The sequence below is a fragment of the Pristiophorus japonicus genome, chromosome 12, assembly GCF_044704955.1.
Source record: "Pristiophorus japonicus isolate sPriJap1 chromosome 12, sPriJap1.hap1, whole genome shotgun sequence".
Lineage (NCBI taxonomy): Eukaryota > Metazoa > Chordata > Chondrichthyes > Pristiophoridae > Pristiophorus > Pristiophorus japonicus.
Genome location: NC_091988.1, coordinates 101,069,406 through 101,094,215, shown reverse-complemented (window position 1 = coordinate 101,094,215; position 24,810 = coordinate 101,069,406). Strand labels below are relative to the sequence as shown.

Below are 24,810 nucleotides of genomic sequence, written 5' to 3'. Positions count from 1 at the left end.
CTTCCTGGTCTGTATGGCTCAGTATCGCACTGTGATGTGTACATAATGGGCCCAAGTTTCCCCACACGCCTAGAACGGCGCAGTCCCGACCTGGACGCCCGTATTTCGCGCCACAAAGTGCGTCTAAAAAAATCCTCGGTATTCTCCACCTACTTGCAGGTCCTCTGGCACTCGGCGCAGCCAGCACGAGCTGTGGGGGGGCGGAGCCAGGTCCCTGCGCTGAAAACAGTGCCGGGACCTCTGCACATGCGCGCTACAGTGGGCACGCAAGTGCAGTAGCTCCAGGCGCCGAACTGTGTGGGAGGGGCCCTGGCTGAATGGCCTCACTGGGGCTGCGTGAATAAGGCTCCTCCCACGGCCAGCTCCTGCTCCCCCCCCCCCCCCCCCGGTCCAGACCCGACACTCGCTCTCCCCCCCCCCCCCCCCCCCCCCCCCCCCCCCCCCCACGCCTACGGACCCGACACTCGCTTCTTCCCCCCCCCCCCCCCCCCCAGCCTCCGGACCAGACCCGCTCCCCGTGCCCCCCTGCCTCCGGACCAGGACCCGACACCCGCGCGCCCCCCCCCCCCCCCCCCCGACTGACCCGACCCGTCCCGCGCTCCTGTTCCCGCTCCCAGACTGGACCCGACCTGACCCACGCTCCTGTTCCCGCTCCCCGCTCCCCCGACTGGACCCGACCCGACTCGCGCTCCTGTTCCCGCTCCCCGACTCGACCCGACCTGCGCTCCTGTTCCCCCCCACACCCCACTGGACCCGACTCCCGCTCCCGGACTGGATCCGACCTGCCCCCTCCCTCCCTCCCTCCCTCCCTCCCTCCCTCCCTCCCTCCCTCCCTCCCTCTCACTGGACCCGACTCCCGCTCCCGGACTGGATCCGACCTGACCTCCCTCCCTCCCTCCCTCCCTCCCTCCCTCCCTCCCTCCCTCCCTCCTCCCTCCCTCCCTCCCTCCCTCTCTCTCTTTCTCTCTCTCTCTCTCTCTCCCCCCCCCCTCTCCTCTCCCTCTCCTCTCCCTCTCTCTCCCCCTCCTCTCTCTCCCCCCTCCTCTCTCTCCCCCCTCCTCTCTCTCCCTCTCACTCTCTTCCCCCCCCGACCCGAACCGAATCTCCCCGACCCGACCCAACCCAACGCCACCTACCTGTAAATCTGGTGCTGGGGCCCTGCCCGAAGTCTCGGGCCGGCCCGTTCAGCCTTCGGTCCCGAAAGGCCTGCCTGAAGCACTTTCACACAGGTAGGAAGATGGTTTATTTAATCTTTTCTTTGCTTATAAATGTTTATTCAGGTTGGATTTATTTGTATAAGTATAAATAAGGATTTATTGTAGAATTTAATGACTTCCCTTCCCATCCCCCCCCCACCTCCCCCACCTCGTTCTGGACGCCTAATTTGTAACCTGCGCCTGATTTTTTAATGTGTAGAACAGGTTTTTTCAGTTCTACAAAAATCTTCACTTGCTCCATTCTACTTTAGTTTGGAGTACGTTTTCACTGTGGAAACTTTCAAATCAGGCGTCAGTGGCCGGACACGCCCCCTTTTGAAGAAAAAATTCTGTTCCAAAGTAGAACTGTTCTACCTGATTAGAACTGCAGAAAAAAAATGTGGAGAATTGCGATTTCTAAGATAGTCCGTTCTCCAGCAGTTGCTCCTAAAAATCAGGCACAAATCATGTGGAAACTTGGGCCCAATGAGTGAGCCTGCCCTATGTTATAATGTTAAACCCTGTGACTGTCTACTGAGTCAAGGTTGTAACATAAACCCTTTCTTGATCTACAGAATGATGCAAAGTAGTGTGGCAAAACTTAAAATGGATGTAACAATAGGGTTAAACAAACTTGGAGCAATAATGTAAGCAGGAATTCCAACGGAAAGGCTTGTCACCAGAAGAACAGAAAGCTGTACCTCTTCAAAATAAATGGTGGCAGACTTGTGGGTTAAGAGGGCAACTGGTATCATGTGAACCACAGTATGGTAACTGCAACAACAATAGCTTGGATTTATGTAGCGCTTTTAACAGAGTTAAAAAGTCCCACGGCCCTTCTCAGGGACAATATCAAACACAATGTGACAGAACCACATAAGGAAATATTAGCAAAGGTGATTAAAAGCTTGGTCAATGATGTAGGTTTTAAGGAGCATCTTAAAGGAGGAGAACTGGGGGAATTTCAGAGGTTATGGCCGAGGCAGCTGAACGTACGGTGCTAATAGTGGAGTGATGAAAATCGGGTTTGCAAGAGGCCATAATTGGTGGAGTGCCGAGATCTCAGAAGGTTGTAGGGCTGGAGGAGGTTACAGAGGGGCAAGGCCATGGAGGGTTTTGAACGCAAGGTTGAGAATTTTAAAATCGAAGTGTTGCTGAACCAGGAGTGATTGTAGGTCAGAGGGGATAGGGGCGAAGGGTGAGCAGGACTTGGTGCGAGTTAGGATACGGGCTGCAGAGTTTTAGATGAGCACAAGTTCACGGAGGGAGCAAGGTGGGAGGCCGACCAGGAATGCCTTGAAATAGTCAAGTCTATAGGTAATAGAGGCACGGATGAGGGTTACAGCAGCAGTTGAGCTGAGGCAGGGGCGGAGACGGTGATACTACGGAGGTGGAAGCAGGCAGTCTCAGTGATGGAAGCTCAGCTCAGGGTTAAACATAACACAGCTGTTCTCTCTCTGTCCTTCATCCACACACAATCACTAAAGCTCCAAGGAGCTGAAGATGAGTCACGGGACTTGGCACTTCAAGGGTGCTACCAACTTATCTGAAGTAATGGCAACTGGCTCTCCCTCCGAGTTCAGAAGGTCAAGGGTTCAAGTCCCACTTCGGGACTTGAGCACATAATCCAGACTGACACTCCACTGCTGCATAGTCAAAGGTGCCGTTTCTCAGTCTTCCTGTGTCCTCTGAACTCCTTCGGTGTGATAACTTCAAAAGGAGATGTCAGACAAGCTTGTACAAGTGATGGTAAAAGATTCTATGGCAATATTCAAATAAGAGCAGGGCAGTACCACCAAAGCAGATTAACTGGTTACTTTTCTCAATTCCCTTTGCTGGAGCTTGTTTGCAAATTGGCTGCCACGTCTCCTTACATTACAACAGTGACTATACTGCAAAAGTAATTCATTGGCTGTCAAGCGCTTTGGAATGTCCCAGGGATGGTAAAAGTGCTATATAAATGCAAGTTCTTTCTTTCTAAATAAGCCTATGTGCCTCAGTACCGTTGGGTTAAATGTTCGGGCTGCCTCCCATTTAGATTAAAGGATTTGGATAAGTCTAACATATCGACTTATGTTTACTAAAGGGCAGTGGTAGCGAGGGACTTGTGCTGAGTTTGATCTTGTTTCTGTGGGTTTATGCTCTCGTGCCTGTCTACATATTAAAGACGGATTATTCTACTCGAGTGCACAATTTCCCTTTTTATTACATTCAAGTGTAAACATCTCATTAACCAGATGCTGAGGGGTTGGAAAACAAAGGAGTCTGAAAATTGTACAAAAGATCTGGCCTTGTATGATCTCAGTGAAGATTTTGTATTACTATGACAGGTGGTTGGGTGCAAACACTAATCACTGCACACACGCTGTTAGTTGGTCCGAGCATCAGTGGAACTAGACGGCCTTGGTGCAACTAACCTGCTTTGTAACCGTCTGTTGATGTCCATAGGTCCATTAGAGCAGTGCAAGTTGTGCGGAAGTCATTCAGGTCCTTCTTAACCGAATCGTTTCCATCGTTCTGACGACAAAGCTCTGCTCATTGAGTAGATTGACTGAAAAGTGAAACCCACTCAGCCAGCGTTCCCCCTCTTTTTTTCATGCACAGTCCCTATATGTGGCTGCACAGCCCATTCAAATTTACGTTTTTTTTCCCCCATTTAAAAGCCAGTGAGGGGCCTGCGCGGGACCGCCAGACTACTGTGTGGCCACGCAGCTTAGCAGGAACATCCTTATTGTGACTCGCATCGAGTCCCGCTCACCCATCACCCCCTGTGTTTGCTGATCTACATTGGCTCCCGGTCCGGTAAAATCGTGGGTTTTTAAATTCTCACCCTTGTCTTCATCTCTATCTCTGTAATCTTGTCTGGTCCTACAACCACTGTTTCCTCTAAGCAGCGAGGCTGTGCAACTCTTGACCAACCGCGCAGCCATCTCACTAGCTTCTCAATGCGAGAAGCTGTGCATGCGCAGAATTTTGAATGGGCCGCGCACCCCCAAAAAATAAGAGGGTACATTACTTACAATCTTCTGCGATCTCTGTGCTCCTCCAATTCTGGCCTCTTGAGCATCCCCGTTTTCATCACTCGACCATTTTCGGCCATGCTTTAAGCTTCACTCCCTAAGCTTCTCTGCGTCTCTACCTCTCTTTGCTCCTTGAAGACGCTCCTTAAACTTATCTCTTTGAGCAAACTTTTCGTCACCAGTCCTAATATCTCCTCCTGTGGCTTGTCGATTTCTTTTTTGATAACGCTCTTGTGAAATATCTTGGGATGTTTTACTACATTAAAACTGCTATGTAAATGCAAGTTGTTGTAGTGACAGCGTTGTTGCAGCAACAACAATTTATTTATATAGCTCCTTTAACGTACTAAAACGTCCTAAGGCGCTTCACGTGATTGAGACAAAATCTGATACCGAGTCAGATAAGGAGATAATTGTGCAGACTTGGTCAAAGAGGTAGGTCTTAAAGAGCATCTTAAAGGAGAGGATTAGGGAGGGAATTCCAGAGTTTAGGGCCTTGGCAGCTGAAGGCATGGCCATTCCAGGGAGAGCAATTAAAATCCGGGATGCTTAAGAGAGCAGAATTATAGGAGTGTAGACATCTTTGAGGGTTTTAAGGGCTGGAAGAGATTGCAGAGATAGGGAGGGGCAAATGTGATGATTGGTGTTGGCACTTTTTGTACTGAGTCCTGTAATAGTATAATTCTATGTCTGCCCTTCCATGTGTTTGGACGGCGCATTTTATGCTACATAACGTTGCGATGAAGTGCAGTTGTTTATGGGTCTATCACAAGTGTTGGGAGCAATTTGAGGCGATGAATTATGAGCATTGCAGAACAATAAAATGGTCTGGCTTAAGCTGCTATACTGTGTGCTAAATTAACCAGCTGATGACTGGGTCTGCTGGGTATATCTTTCAGAAATGATTTTAGAAAATATTACACAAATTGTGTTGGAATACTTCTAGTGCGTGTATCCAAAAACTGATGTGATAAACTGTGAGGGAGAAGCTCAAGTGTTCCCAACTTTATCCGGAACTTCCTGAATAAAATTACTGCCTTTGAATTATGGTTTTTCTATTTGTGTCTGGCTGACCTGACTCTCGGATGTGCACTCGTCTGGAATCATCACCTTCATCTTTTGTATGTGGGCAAGTGTGAACTTAGCCATCTTGGGGTAGGAAGAATGGAAAAGCAGAATATTTTTAAAAGGTGAGAAACTAGTAAATATTCGGATTCGGAGGGATTTGGGTGTCCTTGTATACAAAACGCAGAAAGCTCACATGCAGCTACAGCAATTAGGAAAGCAAATGGTATGTTGGCCTTTATTGTAAGGGGGTTGGAGTACAAGAGTAAGGAAGTCTTGCTACATTCGTACAGGGCTTTGCTGAGACCGTACCTGGAGTACTGTGCACAGTTTTGGTCTCCATACCCAAGGAAAGATATACTTGCTTTAGCGGAGGTGTAACGAAAGTTCACAAGATTGATTCCTGGGATGAGTGAGAGGGTTGTCCTATGAGAGATTGAGTAGATTGGGCCTATACTCTGGAGTTTTAAAGAATGAGAGGTAATCTCATTGAAACTTATAAGATTTTGAGAGGGATTGACATGGTGAGAGACTGTTTCCCCATGTGGAGAGTCTAGAACTGGGGGTCATAGTCTCAGGATAAGGGGTCGGCCATTTAAGACTGAGATGAGATATTTTTTCACTCAGGATTGTGAATCTTTGGCATTCTCTACCCCAAAGAGCTGTGGATGCTCAGTCATTGAGTATATTCCAGGCTGAGATCGATAGATGTTTGGACTCTTGAGGGAATCAAGGGATATGGGGATCAGGTGGGAAAGTGGATTTGAGGTTGAAAATCAGCCATGATCTTATTGAATGGCAGAGCATGCTCGAGGGCCTACTCTTGCCCCCAATTCTTATGTTCTTGTGTTCTCCTGGACTGTACGGTGAAGACCCCTTGCAGTATGGAAGCTGGGGTGATGTTGTCTTGTTGTGGGAGAACCTTGCTGCCTTTAGCTGGAGACCAGGAGGAGAGGCAGCAGAGAGGAAGCTCAGTTCGATTCATAACCTACAGCAAGGCAGGCTGTGAAGGGAGGAACCAAGGCATACGGAGCAGAAGGACTGCCGAGGGTCACAGGCGAAAGGTGGGCTGCAAACACTTCCCGAGGCATTTTACACCACAATGCTCTTTTAAAAGCTTGCTGGGAGCTGGAGCTGGAACTTGAGCTCAGCATTGACTGTCACTAACTCCAGGTAACAGGAAGCACAGCAAAATGCGCCTATCCAGCTTCTCTCCAGTCTGTTTCAGTCACAGTCTGCCAAAGTTCAATGTCCCTTTTGGGGTTTAAACTGACTTTGCCTGGGATGGGGGGAGGGGAAGGAGAGAGAAATATTTGTCCATTGCCTCCTGAAATCACTCTGTGGGGGGGTGGGGAGGGGGAGGGAGAGGGAGAGAGAGATGGGTGAAAATTGCTCCTCGATCGAGTTTTTTTGGCTTGGGCACAGAGTTTCCACTGTCCTTATAACCATGGGAATCCCAAAAGCTTTTGCTCTATCTGTGTGAAGTTTTACTAGTTACAGTGCTGCCAGAATAAATGGGATGTTTTGTGTGTACTCCCATCCTCTATCATTTTATGACCACTAAATAGAACTGAATTAAAATTTTATTTCAACGGTTGGTATTTTATGTGGAGAGGGAGAGTGGTCATCGGATATCCCTAGCCGTTTATGTTCTCTCTCTCTGCCCTCTCACCAGGCTCAGCAATGGCTTCTGTTACTTCGAATGTTGATTCAAAAGCTGAGCTCACTTCGTTGCTGGAGCAGTGGGAGAAGGAAAATAACAATGGGCTGAATGTCATTCCTGTCCTGACCAAGTAAGTCCAAGAACAGTTTAAACTTGTTCACTTCCCTTATTAGGGATGGCCAGAGGCTGGAAGTTGAGTGACTCTCTTTAAGGCAAAATGTAGAATGTTAGTTTATCTTGGGATGTATGGCACTGGGATTAGAGAGGTGGACACGGGGAGGGGTATAAGATGTTGGCACTGGGTGGGGTGGTAAGGGATGGACACTCTGGGTGGATAAGGGGTGGGCACTAGCTAGGGAAGTGGGCACTGAGTGTGGAGGTGGACACTGGATGGGTTGGTAAGGGGTGGGCATTGAGTGGGGGAGGGTGCGGGGGGGGTAGGCACTGAGTGCGGGGGGGGTAGGCAGTGTGTGGGCACAGAGTGGGAAGGTAGGGCTTGGTCACTGGGTGAGGAGGTACGGTGGGTTTATGGGGAGGGAAGGAGTGAGCACACACTCACTGCGGGTTTGGGAGAAAGGTGGGGATTGTGGAGGGACCTTTATTCATTTAAATGTGTGAACTACACCTGGGAGTGCATGATGCCAACACACAGTGCTCAAAGTGGAAAGTGTTCCATCCCTCAGTAAAATCTCTCACCTTTACAAGCACAAAGGTTCCCATCATTGGCTGATCACGTCGGAAGCAGGTCCATTTTCAGAATGACTGAACCTGGCAGTGTGAATGAGCTGAATGAATATATGCAGTTAAAAATGACAACATCTGACCCACCTATTGGGTTAAAAATCTAACGCATCCTAATTCAACTGCCTTGTCTCCCCAGCCTTGATAACCAGTCTAGTGGCATCTTTAGCAAACATCTTTAAAAAAGGTTTTATAAAAACTAGACAAAAAATTGAGAAGTGCGAACGGAATCCCTTTGTTCAGTTAAATGGGGACATCAGTGTAGCACAGAAATCAGATACCCTGAAGATGGTGCTACGATCACCGTGCTGAAAATAATCTACTTTTTCCTTTTAGGATTTCAGACCTCATTGAGAAGGAGACTGAGGAGTACCATAAGGCTGACCCTGATCCCTTCGATGATAGGCACCCTGGTAAGGTCGACTTCTTGCATTTAAATAGGTACAGTGGTGACAGCGGACGGCTAAGTCCGAATGGTGTTAGGAGAAGAGGCCTGTCTTTGAACGGTGCAACAATAGTAGGGACCAACAAATGGGGAATGTATGCTCAGGGCCTGGTACATGTAATTGTTTAGTGGCCAGACCCAACTGAACATCGCATGTGACGAGTCCAGTAGTCTGCTCTGCCAATGGAACATTCATCATATAGGCAGTCCCTCGAAACAAGGATGACTTGCTTCCACGTCAAAAAAAAGGATGAGTTCACAGGTGTTTTAATGAAGAACCCGAACTACATGTTGAAGAGTGGAAGATGCCTGTGTGTGGATTTTTTTAACGTGTGGTGGCCATTGCACACTAGCGATCACACGGGCTTGACAGAGCTAGGTCTTGGTCCAGTGGCAAGGGTTACCCAGGACGACGGAGACCTGCTCTGCTGCACGGACCTAGTGCGCACACATATCGCAGTGTGGGCTGGCCCGTGCTGCCCCTGGTCCAGAACTCTCACCGCCCCTGGACCCTGATCACAAATGTCAGTCAATGCCCGGTGACATTTTAGGCTGCAAATTTCTCTGAAAATAGCAATAAAAGTGCTGAGAGTTAAGCTGCAGTGCCATCTTCTGAAAAACGTTTTTGTTCCATTATCGTGGTTGTGACTGTTTAACAGGTTGGATTCAGTTTCCTGTCACTGATGGGCGTATGATTTCTAGGAGAATATCGGGTCAGTGTGTGATTTCTATGGGTATTTCGGGTTAGTACGTGATTTCTAGGGGAATATCGTGTCAGTGTGTGAATGGAACCTGCTTTTATAGTACTCCAGGCTCACCCCAGCTAGTTCCTGACACTTGGGTCTCACCCAATTGGCTGAAATCTGAAAGTAAATCTGCCTGGATTCACCTGGCCGGGACCCACCTTTACCTGATTGCATTGGCAGTGCTGAGATATAACTTGGAAGCAATTGTGACCTAACTAATTGCTCGTATGTGTACAGCTGTTTTGTTGCTGTTGGTGCTTTGAAACCTCCTTCCCCGCCCCGGGTGTCAAGGGGGGTGGTTGTAATTAAACAACTCTTTCACAGAGCCGGCTTGGCCGCCATGTACCAGATGGCGGCCTCCTCCTGTGCTGTGCTGTCTGATTGTATGAAAAGGAGACACATTCTGCTGCTCCAGGAGCCCAGCACTTTGCAGAATCATTTCAGTTTGAAGTAATTTTACAATTTGAGGAAGGCACGAGTTACTAAACTCTCTCAAACTGGAAACTCAACACTTTCGGCCTTCCAACATTGGCACCGCTTCTGCCCGAGTCCCAAGTGAGACATCAGCATCTCCGACGTTAAACTCAACTGACTTTAACCAAAATATATTGAAAGGAAGCCATGATGGCTGGAATCTAATATGAAGAAAAGTGCCATTCTTTGTGATGTATAATTAGCATCAATTTCTTTCAGGTCGAGCGGATCCAGAATGTAGACTGGGACATCTGTTAAAAATACTCTTCAAAAATGATGATTTTATGAATTCGGTAAGTTATGCCTACTGCTAAATAATACAATTGCAGCAAACAACAAACTTAACAAAACAGAGGAAATATCAACAATGAGAAAAGGCCATTCACTCCATCGAAGCCCATCCCTCTACTCTAACTCACCCCATCGAAGCCCATCCCTCTACTCTAACTCACCCCATCGAAGCCCATCCCTCTACTCTAACTCACCCCATCGAAGCCCATCCCTCTTTACCCTAACACTTCCATCAAAGCCCATCCCTCTGTACCCTAACTCCATCGAAGCCCATCCCTCTCTACCCTAATCTCTTCCAAGTATTTATCCAATTTGCTTTTGAATATTACTATTGACTGTGTCGACTACCCTTTCATCCCTCCGTACCCTAACTCTCACATCGAAGCTCATCCCTCTGTACCATCAACACTCCCGTCAAAGTCCATCCCTGTTGTACGGATCTGTTCTAGGATGCAGTCGGTTTATTCCTGTCAGTGAAATCAGTCAAGGTAAACAGACCCAAAGTAACAACATTCTATTGTGCAGGTTAGGAAGTACTTTTATAATCATAGGACAAACGGCTCATTTAGTATTTTTAATATTCTGGCAACTAATTAAATGCTCTTTCTGATCTTGGCAATAAGGTGAAATCAGTAGTAATTTGACTTCCTGTTCCTTTGAATTTGTAGTGGGGGTAGTTCTGCCTCACAGCAGTAAGGAGCAGCAGGCTGGTGTTGATGGGGGCACCACCCTACACACAGATGTAGTAAACTGTTAACAGCCATAGCCCCCTCCTTTAAGGAAGAAATAATTGGAAAGTGACATCAGAACGAGTTAAGCTGGCAGTTATCATGTTATGCTTTGGACCATCAACACAGTGGGGGGGAAGTGGCTTTGGGTCTGTGGTTTTTCTCCCACGTGACTTGAGTTTCACTCTTGGCCTCGTTGTTTTGAAAAGAGGAAGTAAACTCTAAGAGAATCCTCGCTGGTCTGCTTGCGTGTTCCTCTTGGCCGACCAGTATAGAGCAGCATTGATGGACTTGAGCGCACCTGTACCCAACTAGTTCTCTCTCTCTTCTCTCTCTCTCTTTCTCTCTATCAGCTGCATTTCATGTCAGTGCTGGAAAGACCAGGACTATGGAGAAAGGAAACAAAACTTGGAATAGAAGAGACATTTTAATAAAAAAAAGCAGCTGGCAGTACAATGGTTTGAGGGGGGGCGGAGTGATCAGCACTTGGAATCTTAGAAGTTTACTGCACAGAAGGAGGCCATTCGACCCATTGTGTCTATGCCGGCTGAAAAAGAGCTCTCCAGTCTAATCTCAGTTTCCGGCTCTTGGTCTGTAACCTTGCCCGTTAGGGCACTTCAAGTGCATATCCAAGTACTTTTTAAATGAGGGTTTCATAGAATTTTATCTATGAGGAAAGATTGGAGATGCTGGGTCTGTTTTCTTTGGAACAGAGGAGGCTGAGGGGAGACTTAATTAAGGTGTATAACATTATGAGGTGCCTAGATAGAATGGATAGAAAGGACCTATTTCCCTTAGCAAAGAGGCCAATGACTAGGGGACATAGATTTAAAGTACTTGGTAGAAGGATTAGAGGGACATTGAGAAGGTTATTCACCCAGAGGGTGGTGGGGCTGATGTCCGGGTTCGATCGAGGTGAACACTCTGAAATCGTGAGAGTTGCACACTGTGATGGGCATGTAGATTTCTCTGGAAGGATGAGGTAAAACGGGTCACATGACCCTTTTGCTGGGGACGACTATTTCTGGTTGTGGAGTACACCGATGAGGGGTTATCAATTTGGTCATTGAGTGAGGAGAGGTTAGGCGAGTTTTCTTTACGCAGAGTTTTGGGAGAATTGGGATGCTTTGCTACTGAGAATAGTTGAAGCAGGGACCAGTGCTCCTTTTAAGGGAGGAGTAGGAGATATTTGAAGCAGAGGAAGAGACAGGACATGGGTAAAGTGTAGGGCATTAGAGTAATTCAAAATTAATCCCATCAAAGAGACATACAGGCACGATGGCCGAATGGCCTCCTGTATGCTGTAAAGATGTGTGGTTCGCTGTAAAGATGTGTGGTTCTGTGTAAAGTGCAAATGTATCCAGAAGTGACTCCATAGATGGTAACCCCATAGAATGATTGCAGCTTCACATCATTCTGAGTGCTGGGCATGCCAGATAGCCGCATAATACGATCATAATGGAGTTGTTGACTAATCATGGCAATCAATCTCGATCAATTAGTCTACAACAGACCCAGACATGGCATGAGAAAAAAATCCCAATGGTGGAAAGCTTTAGGAAGCTTGGGTATAAAGTCATTTGTTCCTCCCAAGCTTGCTGCACTTACCATATGTTACATCTCAAATTACTCATATACTGTGTCATAAACTATTATTTTCTGAGGAAAAATCTATATTATAATTTGAATGAATCAATACTGTCTGCTTCCACTATATCTCTAGGGACCCTGCCTTATAGATTGACCACTCGCTCACTGAAATCTGAGGTGGGGAAGGTTGGTGACCGGGGCTGGAGGAGGCCGACGGATGCCTTGAGAGGCCTGGGGGAGAGCACTCCTCCTGGCCCACAAGGAGTGCTAAAAGAGCCACTTTGCTTGGGGAGCCATCAGCTCCCACCTCAGATCAGTCGCCGAGAATCCCACGGGTAGGGCCTGCCCCCTCACTTATGATTAAATTTAAGTCGTGGCGCCGATGATGTCATCGGTCCATGGCTGCGGTATGTTAATTGGGCCTTCGCTTGCCTTTTTACAGAAGTCTCGTCCGTGTCCTAATTTCTGCACTTTAAAATTTAAAGAGGCAGGAATGGGTTGGGACTGCCCGATCCTGATATTTTAACCCTCTTCCACCCGTGGGTGAGGGGAGGTGCTTAATGTTTTTTTAGATTGGTTTTGAATTTACCCCCTTCAAGCACAGGCTGTGTCCTCTGGTTCTGCTGGTCTGGACACGTTGAAACAGCTGGTCATGTATCTACATAATCTAGTCCCTTTACATGACTGAATCTCTTATCCTTATTTAACTTGTTGGTGGGCAGGGGTGAAAGATGATTTCACTGAAAGTTCTACCCGTTTGGGAGCAGATAAACTTGCACTTAGTTTTTGTGTTTAGGTTTTTTTCTTTCCTTATTTCCTCTCTCCTATGCCCCTGGACAGCTGGTGAATTCTTATGTGATGGCCAGCCGAGAATCACTAGTCAACACTTCAGCATGCCGTCTCCTGTTGGATATCATGCCAGGACTGGAAACTGCTGTCGTCTTTCAGGAGAAGGTAGGAAGAAGGATGCCTATGAGAGTGAGGGTGTTGTCTTATTTTCTGCATCCCAGTGTGTAAAAGTGCTATAATCATAAACCAGCATTTTAGTGCTCGAGTTCAAAGTGATGGAAGGCACTGCGTTCAGCTCCAACCTGTACTGGATTAGCTGAGGTGCCCACACCTGTATAGCAGTATTGATGGGAATCAGTCTATAAAACTGGAGCAAACGTCAGTCCCTTTCTTTAGATTATTGAGAAATCTGGATGAAGTACTGGGGCCCGTACTACAGGACACGGCCTGCGGAGAGCTGAAATCAAGCCGCAGTGGTTGGATGTTACGAACCTGGAGATTTTAGCAAAGAAGGAGATGAGGTGTTCCACAGTTTCAGCCCCTGGGAAAGCACGAGTTGGAGTGGGGCAGGAGGAAACAATGTGCCATGTAACTTGAAAAAATAATAGACAAAGTAACATGGCAAGTATTACTGAGTCTCCCTGCACTAGTGCTACTTAATTCATTATGTAATTCATGCATTTAAGGGGAATCTAAGCACGAGAGAGAAAGGAGTAGATGGTTATGCTGATGGGGTTAGATGAAATGGAGTGGGAGAATGCTCATGTAAACCAGTTGGGTGGAACAGCCTGTTTTGGTGCTGTAAATTCTATGTCATTTATGTCCCACATTTTTTGACCCAACATGCAATACTTAAAAACAAATGTTTTATTAGTTCAAGAAATGTGGACGTCACTGGCAAGGCTAGCATTTATTACCAGTGCTAAATTTAATTTGCCTTGTGTCCGCCCACTAGAATAACAGTTAACCCCATCCTCTGCTGCTATTCTGAATTTTGTGTCACCAGCAAATTTAACCAGTTTATGGGTGGTTTCAATATCCAACTTGTTTATGTAGTTTGCAAATGGGAAAGAAGCAGGCTTGCACAGCAGGGCCTCACAGAGTGACTATTAGAAAATTATTGTCAGGCCTACAGTTTACTTTTACTGGAACACCCACCAAGAATCTCGTACTTCACTACATACTAATTTTTACAGAACATGTAGTACTCGAACAGACCAAACCTCATTCCTGTGGTGATTTATTTTGTTCAGCCTCTCCCCTGCCCTTCTCTGTGCCCCTTTAACTCTGAGGGGGGGTTACACGCTTTGGGAATTAAATTTCGATCCAACTTTTCTCTCTCAGATTAGCAATAGCAAGAATTTTGGCTCCTTGATTTCAGGATGCTAGCTTTTCCAGTAACAAAGCTTTGTTTTAAACTGTTTTTCTAGATCTGAGTTTTTTTTTTTAATAGATTTTTTGATGTCATGACCTCAGAACGGCCCAAAGCGCTTTACACCCATTGAAATACTTTTTAAAGTGTACTTACTGTTGCAATGTGAGACATGTGGCAGCCAATTTGTGCACAGCAAGCTCCCACAAACAGCAAACTCCCACAAACAGCAATGTAATAATGACCAGATAATCTGTTTGTGATGTTGATTGAGGGATAAATATTTGGCAGGATACTGGAGAGAATTCCCCAGCTCCTCTTTGAATAGTGCCATGGGATCTTTTACATCCACCTGAGAGGTCCGATTCAGCCTCTGTTATCATCTCCTCTAAAAGATGGCACCTCTGACAGTGTAGCAATCCTTCAGTACTGCACTAGATTTTGTACTCCAGTCTCTGGAGTGGGACTTAAACTCATGACCTTCTGACTCGGAGGCAAGAGTGCTAACAACTGAGTCACGGCTGACTAACAAAGGGACACTATTGAGACACATATTTCACATAATTAATGTCACAGACCATTAATACAAGTTTTCAAACAACACGCATGTATCCAGGTGAAGATGGAATCTATCATGTAAACTTGTACACATGAGGATATAACATGTATTTGGATTGGACCTTTAATGTATCAAAACTTCTCGAGGCGTTTCATAGAAATTTGACAACGCACCACAAAAGGAGACGGTGGGAAAGGTGACCAAAAGCTTGGTCAAAGAAGTAGGTTCCAAGGAGCATCTCAAAGGAGGAGAGAGAAGCGGAGAGATTTAGGGTGATAATTCCAGAACTTAGGGCCTAGGCAGTTGAAGGCAAGGCCGCCAATGATGGAGCGATTAAAATCAGGAATGCGCGAGGGGCCAGAATTGGAGGAGCACAGAGATCTCGAAGGGTCGTAGGGCTGGAGGAGGTTACAGAGATGGGGAGGGGTGAGGCCATGGAGGGATTTGAAAACCAGGATGAGATTTTTAAAATCGAGGCGTTGCAGGACCGGGACCAATGTCGGTCAGCGAGCACAGAGGGGATGGGTGAATGGGACTCGGTGCGAGTTACGATATGTGCAGCAGAGTTTTGGATGAGCTCAAATTTATGGAGGGTGGTAGATGGGAGGCCAGCCAGGAGAGCGTTGGAACAGTCAAGTCTAGAGGTAACAAAGGCATGGATGAGGGTTTCATCAGCAGATGAGCGAAGGCAGGGATGGCGATAGCCGATGTTAGAGGTGGAAGTAGGCGATCTTGGTGATGGAGCAGGTATGTGGTCAGAAACTCGGCTCCAAGTCAAATACGACATCAAGGTTGAGGACGGTCTGAGGGATGGAGTTGGTGACTAGGGGGCGGGGACCAAAGACAATGGCTTTGGTCTTCCAAATATTTAATTGGAGGAAATTTCTGATGTAGTATAAGGCAGAGTCCTTGTAGAAACAAGACTGTTTATATTTGTAAAAGTCATGTGGGGCTCCTTCCCTTCCAACAGACAGATGATTAGGTTCCAGGCTTGGAGGTGCAGATCGCAGCTAAAGCGGGAGTAAGGGTGAGACACTTCACCTCAGTGCCCCTAAGGCAGAGAGAGGAGCAATCAGTCCACTGATGGAGGTGTTGGTTCTATAAACTGGGTTTGGATTGGGTTTAGCTGTGATACCTTCCTCCCCACCCACCCCTACCCCCACCACATCGATCGTCATGAATATCCTGACTCCACATACTGTCTCCGCTCTCGCACAACAAATGGTCACTTGGAAGAAATTGAAGAGCTCCATATAACTGAGATAATTCAACAAACCATCATTTTCTTATTTCAGTCAGTTAATTTTCAGTGTTTAGGTATTTAGTAAAGTGTGAGGGTGTTTGCTGACTGGGGCTGTAGACAACTCCCATCTATTGCTGTGGTGTTTGTGCTCTCTTTAGGAGGGAATTGTTGAAAACTTATTCAAGTGGGCAAAAGAAGCCGATCAGCCTCTGAGAACCTATGCCACCGGTCTCCTTGCTGGAGCCATGGAAAACCAGGACATTGCAGCCAACTACCGGGAAGAAAACTCACAGATGGTAAGGAATATGGCGCTGCTGTTTCACAGTTCAGGGAAGCCAATGCCTTGTATTTCAGGATTTCCCCCAAATACATCGTCTGTGGATTCACCATGTTTTGAGTTTTTGCTGGTTTTCTCAGGACCTGCACGTTAAATAAAAATTGGACCTGGGGTGGAGGGTTGGTTGCTTCCATTGTGTTTGCCTCTGAACTTTCGCCTTCAAATATCAAATGGTCACTGGGCAAGTTTTTAGGCAAAGTGCCATTGCAAGTTATTTATTACCATACGAAGTGACTGCTCCTGTTGTCCACTGCTACTGTCGGGGTGCACTGTCCAGTTTTTATAAAATCCGAGGGAGGTTTAGTTTTTCTTTCCCTCCTCATCTGGTCTCCTTGGGTCAAGCATCATTCATCAGCTCAGAAGAGTAGGTACTTGTCCCCACTCTGCTCTGCTTCTGCTCTGGAGGGAGGTTCTGGGATGTAAGAGGGGTGACCCTAGGCTGAATGAATGCAAGCCTCCTTCCTCTCCGCCACCCCCTCCCAAATTGTTGACCTCCACTGGACATATTCCCCCTATTAAATCAAGTATTCACCCTGTGGAGCTGCCAGGGTGACTCCATGTCCTCCTGGTGCTGTGTAAAAATGGATAGGAGACATCCTGTGAGTAAGTTGCTGTGATATCTTTCAACAGGCAGTTGATTACTAAATAAAGATTTGCAAGTGCTCAGGGAAGAGTATGTATTTATCCTGTGCGAAATGATACAGGGCTCATATCGGGTCTTGGAGTACCTACAGTGTAAAGGAAAGGAATGTATAATATTATACATTAGAAGGATCGGCTTCGATGGGCCAAAAAGGCCTCCTATTGTCCTTGGATTAAATAGAGGAAACATGGACCATTTCGACAATTCAGCCTGTACGAAGCCTCCTTGTGTAATGCAGATATCTGTTAGCCACCAATTGGACTCCAGCAGTGGCTCTGTTAATAAGGTTGGTGTCGCTGCCTCTTCTTCATCATAGGCGGTCCCTCGAAATGAGGATGACTTGCTTCCACACCAAAGAAAAGGATGAGTTCACAGGTGTTTCGAAAGAAGAACCCGAACTACATCCTCAAGGGTGGAATATGCCTATGCGTGGATTTTTTAACACACCAGCCACCACACGGGCTTGACAGAGCTAGGTCTTGGTCCAGTAGCAAGGATTAACCAAGACGACTGGAGACCTGCTCTGCTGCACAGACCTAGTGTGCACATATATCGCAGTGTGGGCTGGCCTGTGCTGCCCCTGGCCCTGAACTCACGCCTCCCCTGGGCTCCGATCACACCCCTTCACAATCTCTCACAGCTCCTTCATCCCGATCTCACCGCTCCTGCTGTATCTGCCCACGCTCCAATCACCGACCTGGACCTTGCCGACGTCACTCCTCGCTGCCGTCGCCCTCCTGCACCAGCTCGCGCCACACCCCGCAGTGGCACACTGCCCAAGGCCGCCACTCGCCGCTCCCTCCATGGCCCCCAACCTGCCGCTGATGGTCTCTCGCAGCCTCTTAAGGAGCAGAGGATTACCTCAAACCATGGTTTCTCGTGTCCCCTCTGAAGGCGGCAGCAACTGCTAACATCATCGCGGTAGCTGAGGGGGGACGGGTGTTTCTGGCCAATAATGTAGTTTTCTGCTTCAAGGATATCATCATCATCATCGTAGGCAGTCCCTCGGAATTGAGGAAGACTTGCTTCCACTCTCAAAATGAGTTCTTAGATGACTGAACAGTCCCAATACGAGAGCCACAGTCCCTGTCACAGGTGGGGCAGATAGTCGTTGAAGAAAAGGGTGGGTGGGACTGGTTTGCCGCACGCTCTTTCTGCTGCCTGTGCTTGGTCTCTGTATGCTCTTGGCGACAAGGTGCTCAGCACCCTCCCGGATGCACTTCCTCCACTTAGGGCGGTCTTTGGCTAGGGACTCCCAGGTGTCAGTGGGGATGTTGCATTTTATCAGGGAGGCTTTGAGGGTGTCCTTGAAACGTTTCCTCTGCCCACCTTTGGCTCCTTTGCCGAGAAGGAGATCCGAGTAGATATATACGAGTAGAGTTCAAGGATATACAAGGGCTTTCGCCAGCCATCGGAGACAAAATGAAAGTTGCCACTTATGCAGGTCTTTCTCTCTAGCCCTCCGAAGCTCCGACCCTGCGATATAAATGGAACCGGTTTCACAGCACTGGAAGCGGCGGTATATTAATGAACTGTTAACGTAAAGGGGGTGAGATGGCCAAATCTGTCCTGTTGTCGGGTGTATGTACCTGTTTTGTTGGAATTTCTGTGCTCTATACTGTGTGATTTCAAAACCTAATCACAGCAATCTAGCAGAGTGTTGAAATGCCAGTCTCGACTGTAGTTCATGCCAGACTTTTCCTCTTTTGCTGCATAATAGAGGGGCTTTTCCGTAAAATAAAAACAGAAAATTCTGGAAACACTCAGCTGGTCAGGTAGCATCTCAGAGAAAAATTGAGTTCATGTTTCAGGTCGATGACCTTTCATCGGAACTGTAAGATGCTGGAGACGAACAACTTTTAAGCAAGTACAATGGGGAAGGTTAACGATAGGGTGGAGGGCAGAAGTGATTAAATGACAACGGTCCAAGGCAAAAGAGGGTGATAATGAAACAAGTAAAGAAACAAAAGATGGGTCCAGAGGTGTAAACAGCAGAGGGGAAGAGTAGCGTGGAAAATCTGGCATAGCAGAGAGGGTTGACATGGACCAGCAATATGGCAGGTAGACCCTAGGGGTGCGCACCACCCCACTGGCCGTGTACTGATGGAGGATCCCCACCTCAAGCACCAGCCCACACCACCTTCACTCCATGGCCCTGGTGCAGCCATCCTCCATTACCAGCACCCGCTATCCGAGAGAAGACGAGAGTGGTGGTTAAGATTAAAGGCGTTAAACTCAATGTTGAGGCCAGAAGGGTGTAAAGTGCCTAGTAGAAAGAGGAGGTGCCGTTCCTCGGGTTTGCATTGAGCTTCGTTGAAGCAGTGTAGGATGCCAAGAACGGAGAGGTCAGAGTGGGATGGAGAATTAAATTGAAACACCTTTTCCAAGTTGACCCCTGTGGTCGCTTTTTGGGAGAAAGTCAGTCAGTCAATCCTCAATACAAATGTCAGTTCTTTTGATTCTGCGAACAGTGATAGACACCCTCTGGTTCAATGAGCTTTTGCCACACAATTGCGATACCTAGTGTATCACAACATATACTCTCTACCCCACCCGGAACCATGTGATCTGGGAGAGATAAAAAACCCAGGCCAATTTGGAGAACAAAAATCTGGGAAATTCCTCTCTGACCCATCTAGGCGATCAAAACTAGCCCAGGAGATCCCTCTGGCCCTGAATTCCCTGCAGTACCTACCTTCTGTAAGAGGTGATCTCCGCCCCAGCCAGAAACAGGTCCAGCTCTCGCTTGAAGGAATTCAGTGAATGATCATTCCCCACACGAGATGGCAGCCTGTTCCAGAGGTCCACTTTTCTCTGGGAAAAGAACCACCATCTAATCTAGATCTGGCCTAAAGCAATCTTACCACAGTGTGGAAATTGGTTTTTAAAATGAACCCAGTTAATTTTGCGTATAGTTCCCTTATTTATGTGCTGCACTAATGACCCGTTTCTGGTTTGCTCCAAGGTGCCAGTAATGCTGCAGCGCTTGCGAGACTTGCAAATACAAGACCTGGAAAGCAACCAGAAAACGAAGTGGCAGAGCCCGCGACGGCCACACTTCACACCACTGCTTCCCATGGACGAGGAGGCGGTGGACATGGACTACGGCGACACCTCGAAAGCTGAGGACAGTGAGGACTGCGCCGACGATATGTCCTTCCAGGTGAATTCGTCACACAAAACCAGCAGCAGGATCAACTCCACCGTCAAGACCACCGAGAGCGAGGAGGGAGTGAAGGGGAAGGATGGGCGAAGGACTGAGAGGGAGGATGTAATGAAAGCAGTTAAACAAAGACTCGGCTTTAGCAACTTGGATCCTGAACGAGTATGCAATGAGCAGTCGAATAGCTGGTCAGAAATGTCACCTTGGGTGATTGGCAATAATTATAACCTTTACCCTTTGACCTCTGCCATTGAGCAGAGGTTAATTCTACAGTACTTAACGCCCCTGGGAGAATATCAGGAGGTAAGTCGCAAAGCTGATTTATATTTTTAAACTCATTCTCGGGTGTGGGCTTTGCTGGCACAGCTGCCATTGATTGCCCATCCCTAGTTGCCACTTGAGAAGGTTGGTGCAGTTTGATGCAACTGAGTGGCTTGTTAGGCCACTTCACAAGAATCTACCATGTTCATGTGAAACTGGAGTCACATATTGGCCAGACTGGGTAAGGGTGGCAAGTTACCTTCCCTAAAGGACGGTAATGAACCAGTTGGGTGTTTACGACAATCCGACTGCTTCATGGTCACTTTTACTGATACCAGCTTTTTATATATATCTAGCTTATTTTTCAAAAACTGAATTCAGAATCTCGAACTGGCATGATGGGATTTGAACTTGTTCTCTGGATTATTAATCCAGTCCTCTGGATTACTAGTCCAGTAACAGAACCGCAATACTACCATACTTGAATTTGTTTCTTTAATTACTTTTTTTATGAGGGATGTTGATATGGAACACCCAGTGTTGGCATCACATGGTCCCAGGTTAGGTCTAAAATGTTTAGATGTAGAACAAGACAACACCCTTCTCCCCAAAAGTATGTCTCCGTCCCAATCCCAGACATATGTCCCCTGCTACCCCAGTGTGACATTTCTCCATTTCCCAGCCCGGCCACCCCATCCAGTTTGTCAGTTCGGGACAGGTTCCCTACATTACAATAGTGACAACACTTCATTGGCTGTAAAGTGCTTTAGGGCCGCCTGGGCTTATGAAAGGTGCCGTGTAAATGCAAGTTATTTTCTTTTAGTTATGTGCTGTGGACCCAGGCCCACTAGAACTGGATTGAGACTGGCAAACTCATCCAGGTAGGTAGAGGAGCCTTTGATCTCATCAGTCAGTGCTGGATTCGAGCAGGTAGCAGACCACTAACCCACTCTGCCACACACTCCCCCTGAGCACCAGATGTTCTCATCAGCGAAGTTTGCCAATTTTCTTTTGACTTCTGCCGTCACTGTTTGTGTTTGGCGGGGTGGGGTGGGGGGGGGGGGGCGCGGGTTGACTGATGAGACCCCAGAGATTTCCATCGTTTGATCTCTCCAAGATTACTGTGATGTGGCAAAGTGTAGGACTAGTGCTTCAAAGATAACCCTGGGCCTTTGTGCAAAAGGTATATGTGGCCCTCAGTATTCTTTCCAATTAAGTTAATGTTTTTTCACTTGCCTGTGATTGAATTTACAAACATGTCTTTTTCCAAAAGCATCCTTGCTTTGATTGATTCTAGCCACCATGTCACATCAAGAGATGTTACCGAGAGAGTGCAGGATGACTAACAAGAATGATCCTAAGTGTAGAAGGGAATGAGCCAGGTGGAAAGATTAGAGAAACTTAAACTCTACAGTCTAGAAAGAAAGTTGTTAAGTATATAAAATGTTAAATGATGCATAGATAAGGTAATCCAAAACATTACTTCAAATTAACCAGGCCAGGACTAAATTTAAAACTTGTATTAGGATGGACATCTTTACTGAGTGATAAGCATTTGGAATAATAGGTGGAGTAGCAGAGATGTAAATATCAGCAACATTCAAAATGTAGTTGAATGTTATAGTGGAGGAGCTGGGATACTAGAAGGATCAGTTCTGATGGGCTGAACAGCCTATTATGTTCCTGTGTATCGTGCTTTGTGGTTTAAAATGCTAGCCGCTTTCCTGTGGAGTTGCTCAGTGTAAGTTGATGTTTTATAAGGAAAGATTGTGAAACAATGTAATACGCAATATATTCTACCAAGTGAATCTGCATTCTTCTAAGGCAACTGAATCCAATAGTTGTAAAGTAAACTCAATTCAGTTGTTTGGTCAGGTAACACTGCAAATTATGAAGCGCTGTTTTAGCTGCAGGTCAAAAGCAAGTTACTGTCTTTTTTTCTATGTTTTACATCTGTAATAAATAAAGATTATAGACTATAATCTTGTGATACAAAACTGGTGTGGTACTATTACAAAAGCAAAATACTGCAGATGCTGGAATCGGAAATAAAAACAGAAAATGCTGGAAATACTGAGGGTCAGGCAGCATCTGTGGAGAGAAAAACAATTAATGTTTCAGGTCAATGACCCTTCGTCAGAACTGGCAAAAGTTTGAAATGAACAAATTCTTAAGGAGCGCTGAAAGTGGGGGGTGGGGGGGGAGGTGAGGAAAGAACAAAAGGGAAGGTCTGTGATAGGGTGGAAGACAGGAGAGATTTGAGACACAAAACGGATGATGGGGCGTCTTGAGATGGTGATGGCAGAAGTTAGAAAAAGATTACGGTGCGGTACTATGGTGTGTGTTCAGGTTGCAGGAATCGCTGTTCTCGACATTACCACAAATAGGGATGCTGCAGGTAGTATTTCTAATAATTTAATTGTTCAAACTCTTTTTTTCAAGTTATCCATTCTTATCATAATCCATGTCTGGGGTTTGAGCAAAGACCACAGTTGGTCTCCGCACCTTTGGGCTAGGAAGGGGAAAATCAGCCAGGGATCCCACCTCTGATCGCTATCGCGTAATTGTCGTGCTGTGTGCGAGTATGGCTGTCGGTTGAGCATGGGGCCTGGGCTCGACCTTGATGCCTTCACTGGTGTGAATAGCCTGCTGCCCAGGATCACAGGAAAAAAATAGGCACTCGAGCGAGGTACCAGAGGATGGCCAGTGCCTGGGAGGGAGCCCAGCAAGAGTTGCCGTCTGGTGCAGTACTGAGGTTCTGACTATAGAGATCACTGGCACATCAGGGAGCCGGACGTCATTATTTGACCCGTCCTCTGGGGCACAATAATGGAGGTGAAAGTTAGAGGGCGCCTAGACTCTGCCTTCTAAATTTATTGGTTGAGAGTTTCTGTGCCAGTCGTACTTGAGTTATGTGGGGAATTTTTCAACATTTTGAGCCTCTGCTGGTGTGAAATCCAATTGCTGACACGTATTGACCTTTACAGACTTGCCTTCCTGTAACTCCTTGTTTCTGATTTGTCCAAGTTGTTGGCTGTGTTCATGCAGCTTGGTGCTCGAGAGCTGCTGATGTACTACATCGACCTGAAGCAAACTAACGACGTCCAGCTCACCTTTGAAGCACTTAAGGTATGAGACCATTGACCGAGCGTGGCTGACCGGACATTCCATTCACTTCTGTCTATCTGCTGGTGTTGAATCATAGAATCATAGACATTTACAGCATGGAAGGAGGCCATTTCGGCCCATCGAATCCGCGTCAGCCGACAAAGAGCTATCCAGCCGAATCCCACTTTCCAGCTCTTGGTCCGTAGCCCTGTAGGTTACGGCACTTCAAGTGCATGTCCAAATACTTTTTAAATGTGAAGGTTTCTGCCTCTACCACCCTTTCATGAAGTGAGTTCCAGATCCCCACCACCCTCTGGGTGAAGAAATTTCCCCTCAAATCCCCTACCAATTACTTTAAATCTATGCCCCCTGGTTTTTGACCCCAGTGCTCAGGGAAATGGGTCCGTCCTATCCACTCTCTCTCAGTCCCTCTACAAGCCTAGTGCAGCTTTCCAATGACTTAATTAGGAAGTGAACTACCCAGTGCAGACTGATCCGTAGGGACTAGGAGGATCCCAGGTTCAATGCCTTGCCTGTGATCAGTTGTTGGGGTGCCACTTTTCGCTGCAGCACTCATAAGCTGGGAGAAGAACAATCAGGCATGGTTTTTGCTCCTACTGTGCAGTGGCCCCCTTCTGGAAAGTGCACCTGTATGGGCATCAGTGAGGACAGATTTCGGCTCGGGTAAGGTACCCCTATGGTAAAATAGCCTATAAGCACTCACTGTCTAGGATTACACAGAATTACATAGAATGTACAGCACAGAAACAGGCCATTAATTCCAACATGTCTATGCCGGTCTTTAAGCTCTGCACCAGCCTTCTCCCACCCCTCTTCCTCTCAGCATAACCTTCTATCTTTAATCCCTCATGTACTTATCTAGCTTCCCCTCGAATGCATTTATGCTATTTGCTTAACCGCTCTCTGGGTAAAGAAGTTTCTCTTGAACTCCCTATTGGATTTATTAATCTCCCCTGTAAGCGGAAACATCTTCTCTACTTCCATCTTATCAAGCTCTTTCATAATCTTAAAGACTTCTATCAGGCCATCTCTTTTCTCTAGAAAAGAGCTCCAACCTGTTCAATCTTTCTTGATAGTTATAACCTCTCAGTTCTGGTATCATCCTTGTAAATCGTTTTTGAACCTCCTTCAGTGCCTCTATCCTTTTTATAATACGGAGACCAGAACTGTTGACAATACTCCAAGTGGGGTCTAACCAAGGTTCTATACAGGTTTAACATAACTTCCCTGCTTTTCAATTCTATCCCTCTAGAAATGAAACCCAATGCTTAGGTTAATAAGGCCATTAAAAAAAACTATGTCACTACTTTTAGTGATTTGTGTATCTGACATGGTTGCAAGGTGATCAAGGCTGG

The 24,810-nt window shown here is 46.8% G+C and overlaps 1 protein-coding gene across 4 annotated transcripts in view; it reads left to right on the top strand.

The window, feature by feature from the left end:
- The window catches only part of LOC139277396 (DDB1- and CUL4-associated factor 1), a 126,850-nt gene that overhangs the window by 34,676 nt on the left and 67,364 nt on the right, over positions 1-24,810 (top strand). For all 4 annotated transcript variants that reach the window (XM_070895810.1, XM_070895809.1, XM_070895808.1 and 1 more), the window contains exons 2-8: positions 6,957-7,074; positions 8,022-8,098; positions 9,570-9,643; positions 12,800-12,913; positions 16,081-16,218; positions 19,868-20,368; positions 23,354-23,455. In XM_070895810.1, the coding sequence (XP_070751911.1) occupies positions 6,965-7,074; positions 8,022-8,098; positions 9,570-9,643; positions 12,800-12,913; positions 16,081-16,218; positions 19,868-20,368; positions 23,354-23,455 (1,116 nt within the window). In that variant the 5' untranslated portion in view covers positions 6,957-6,964. The remainder of the gene's footprint in view (positions 1-6,956; positions 7,075-8,021; positions 8,099-9,569; positions 9,644-12,799; positions 12,914-16,080; positions 16,219-19,867; positions 20,369-23,353; positions 23,456-24,810) is intronic.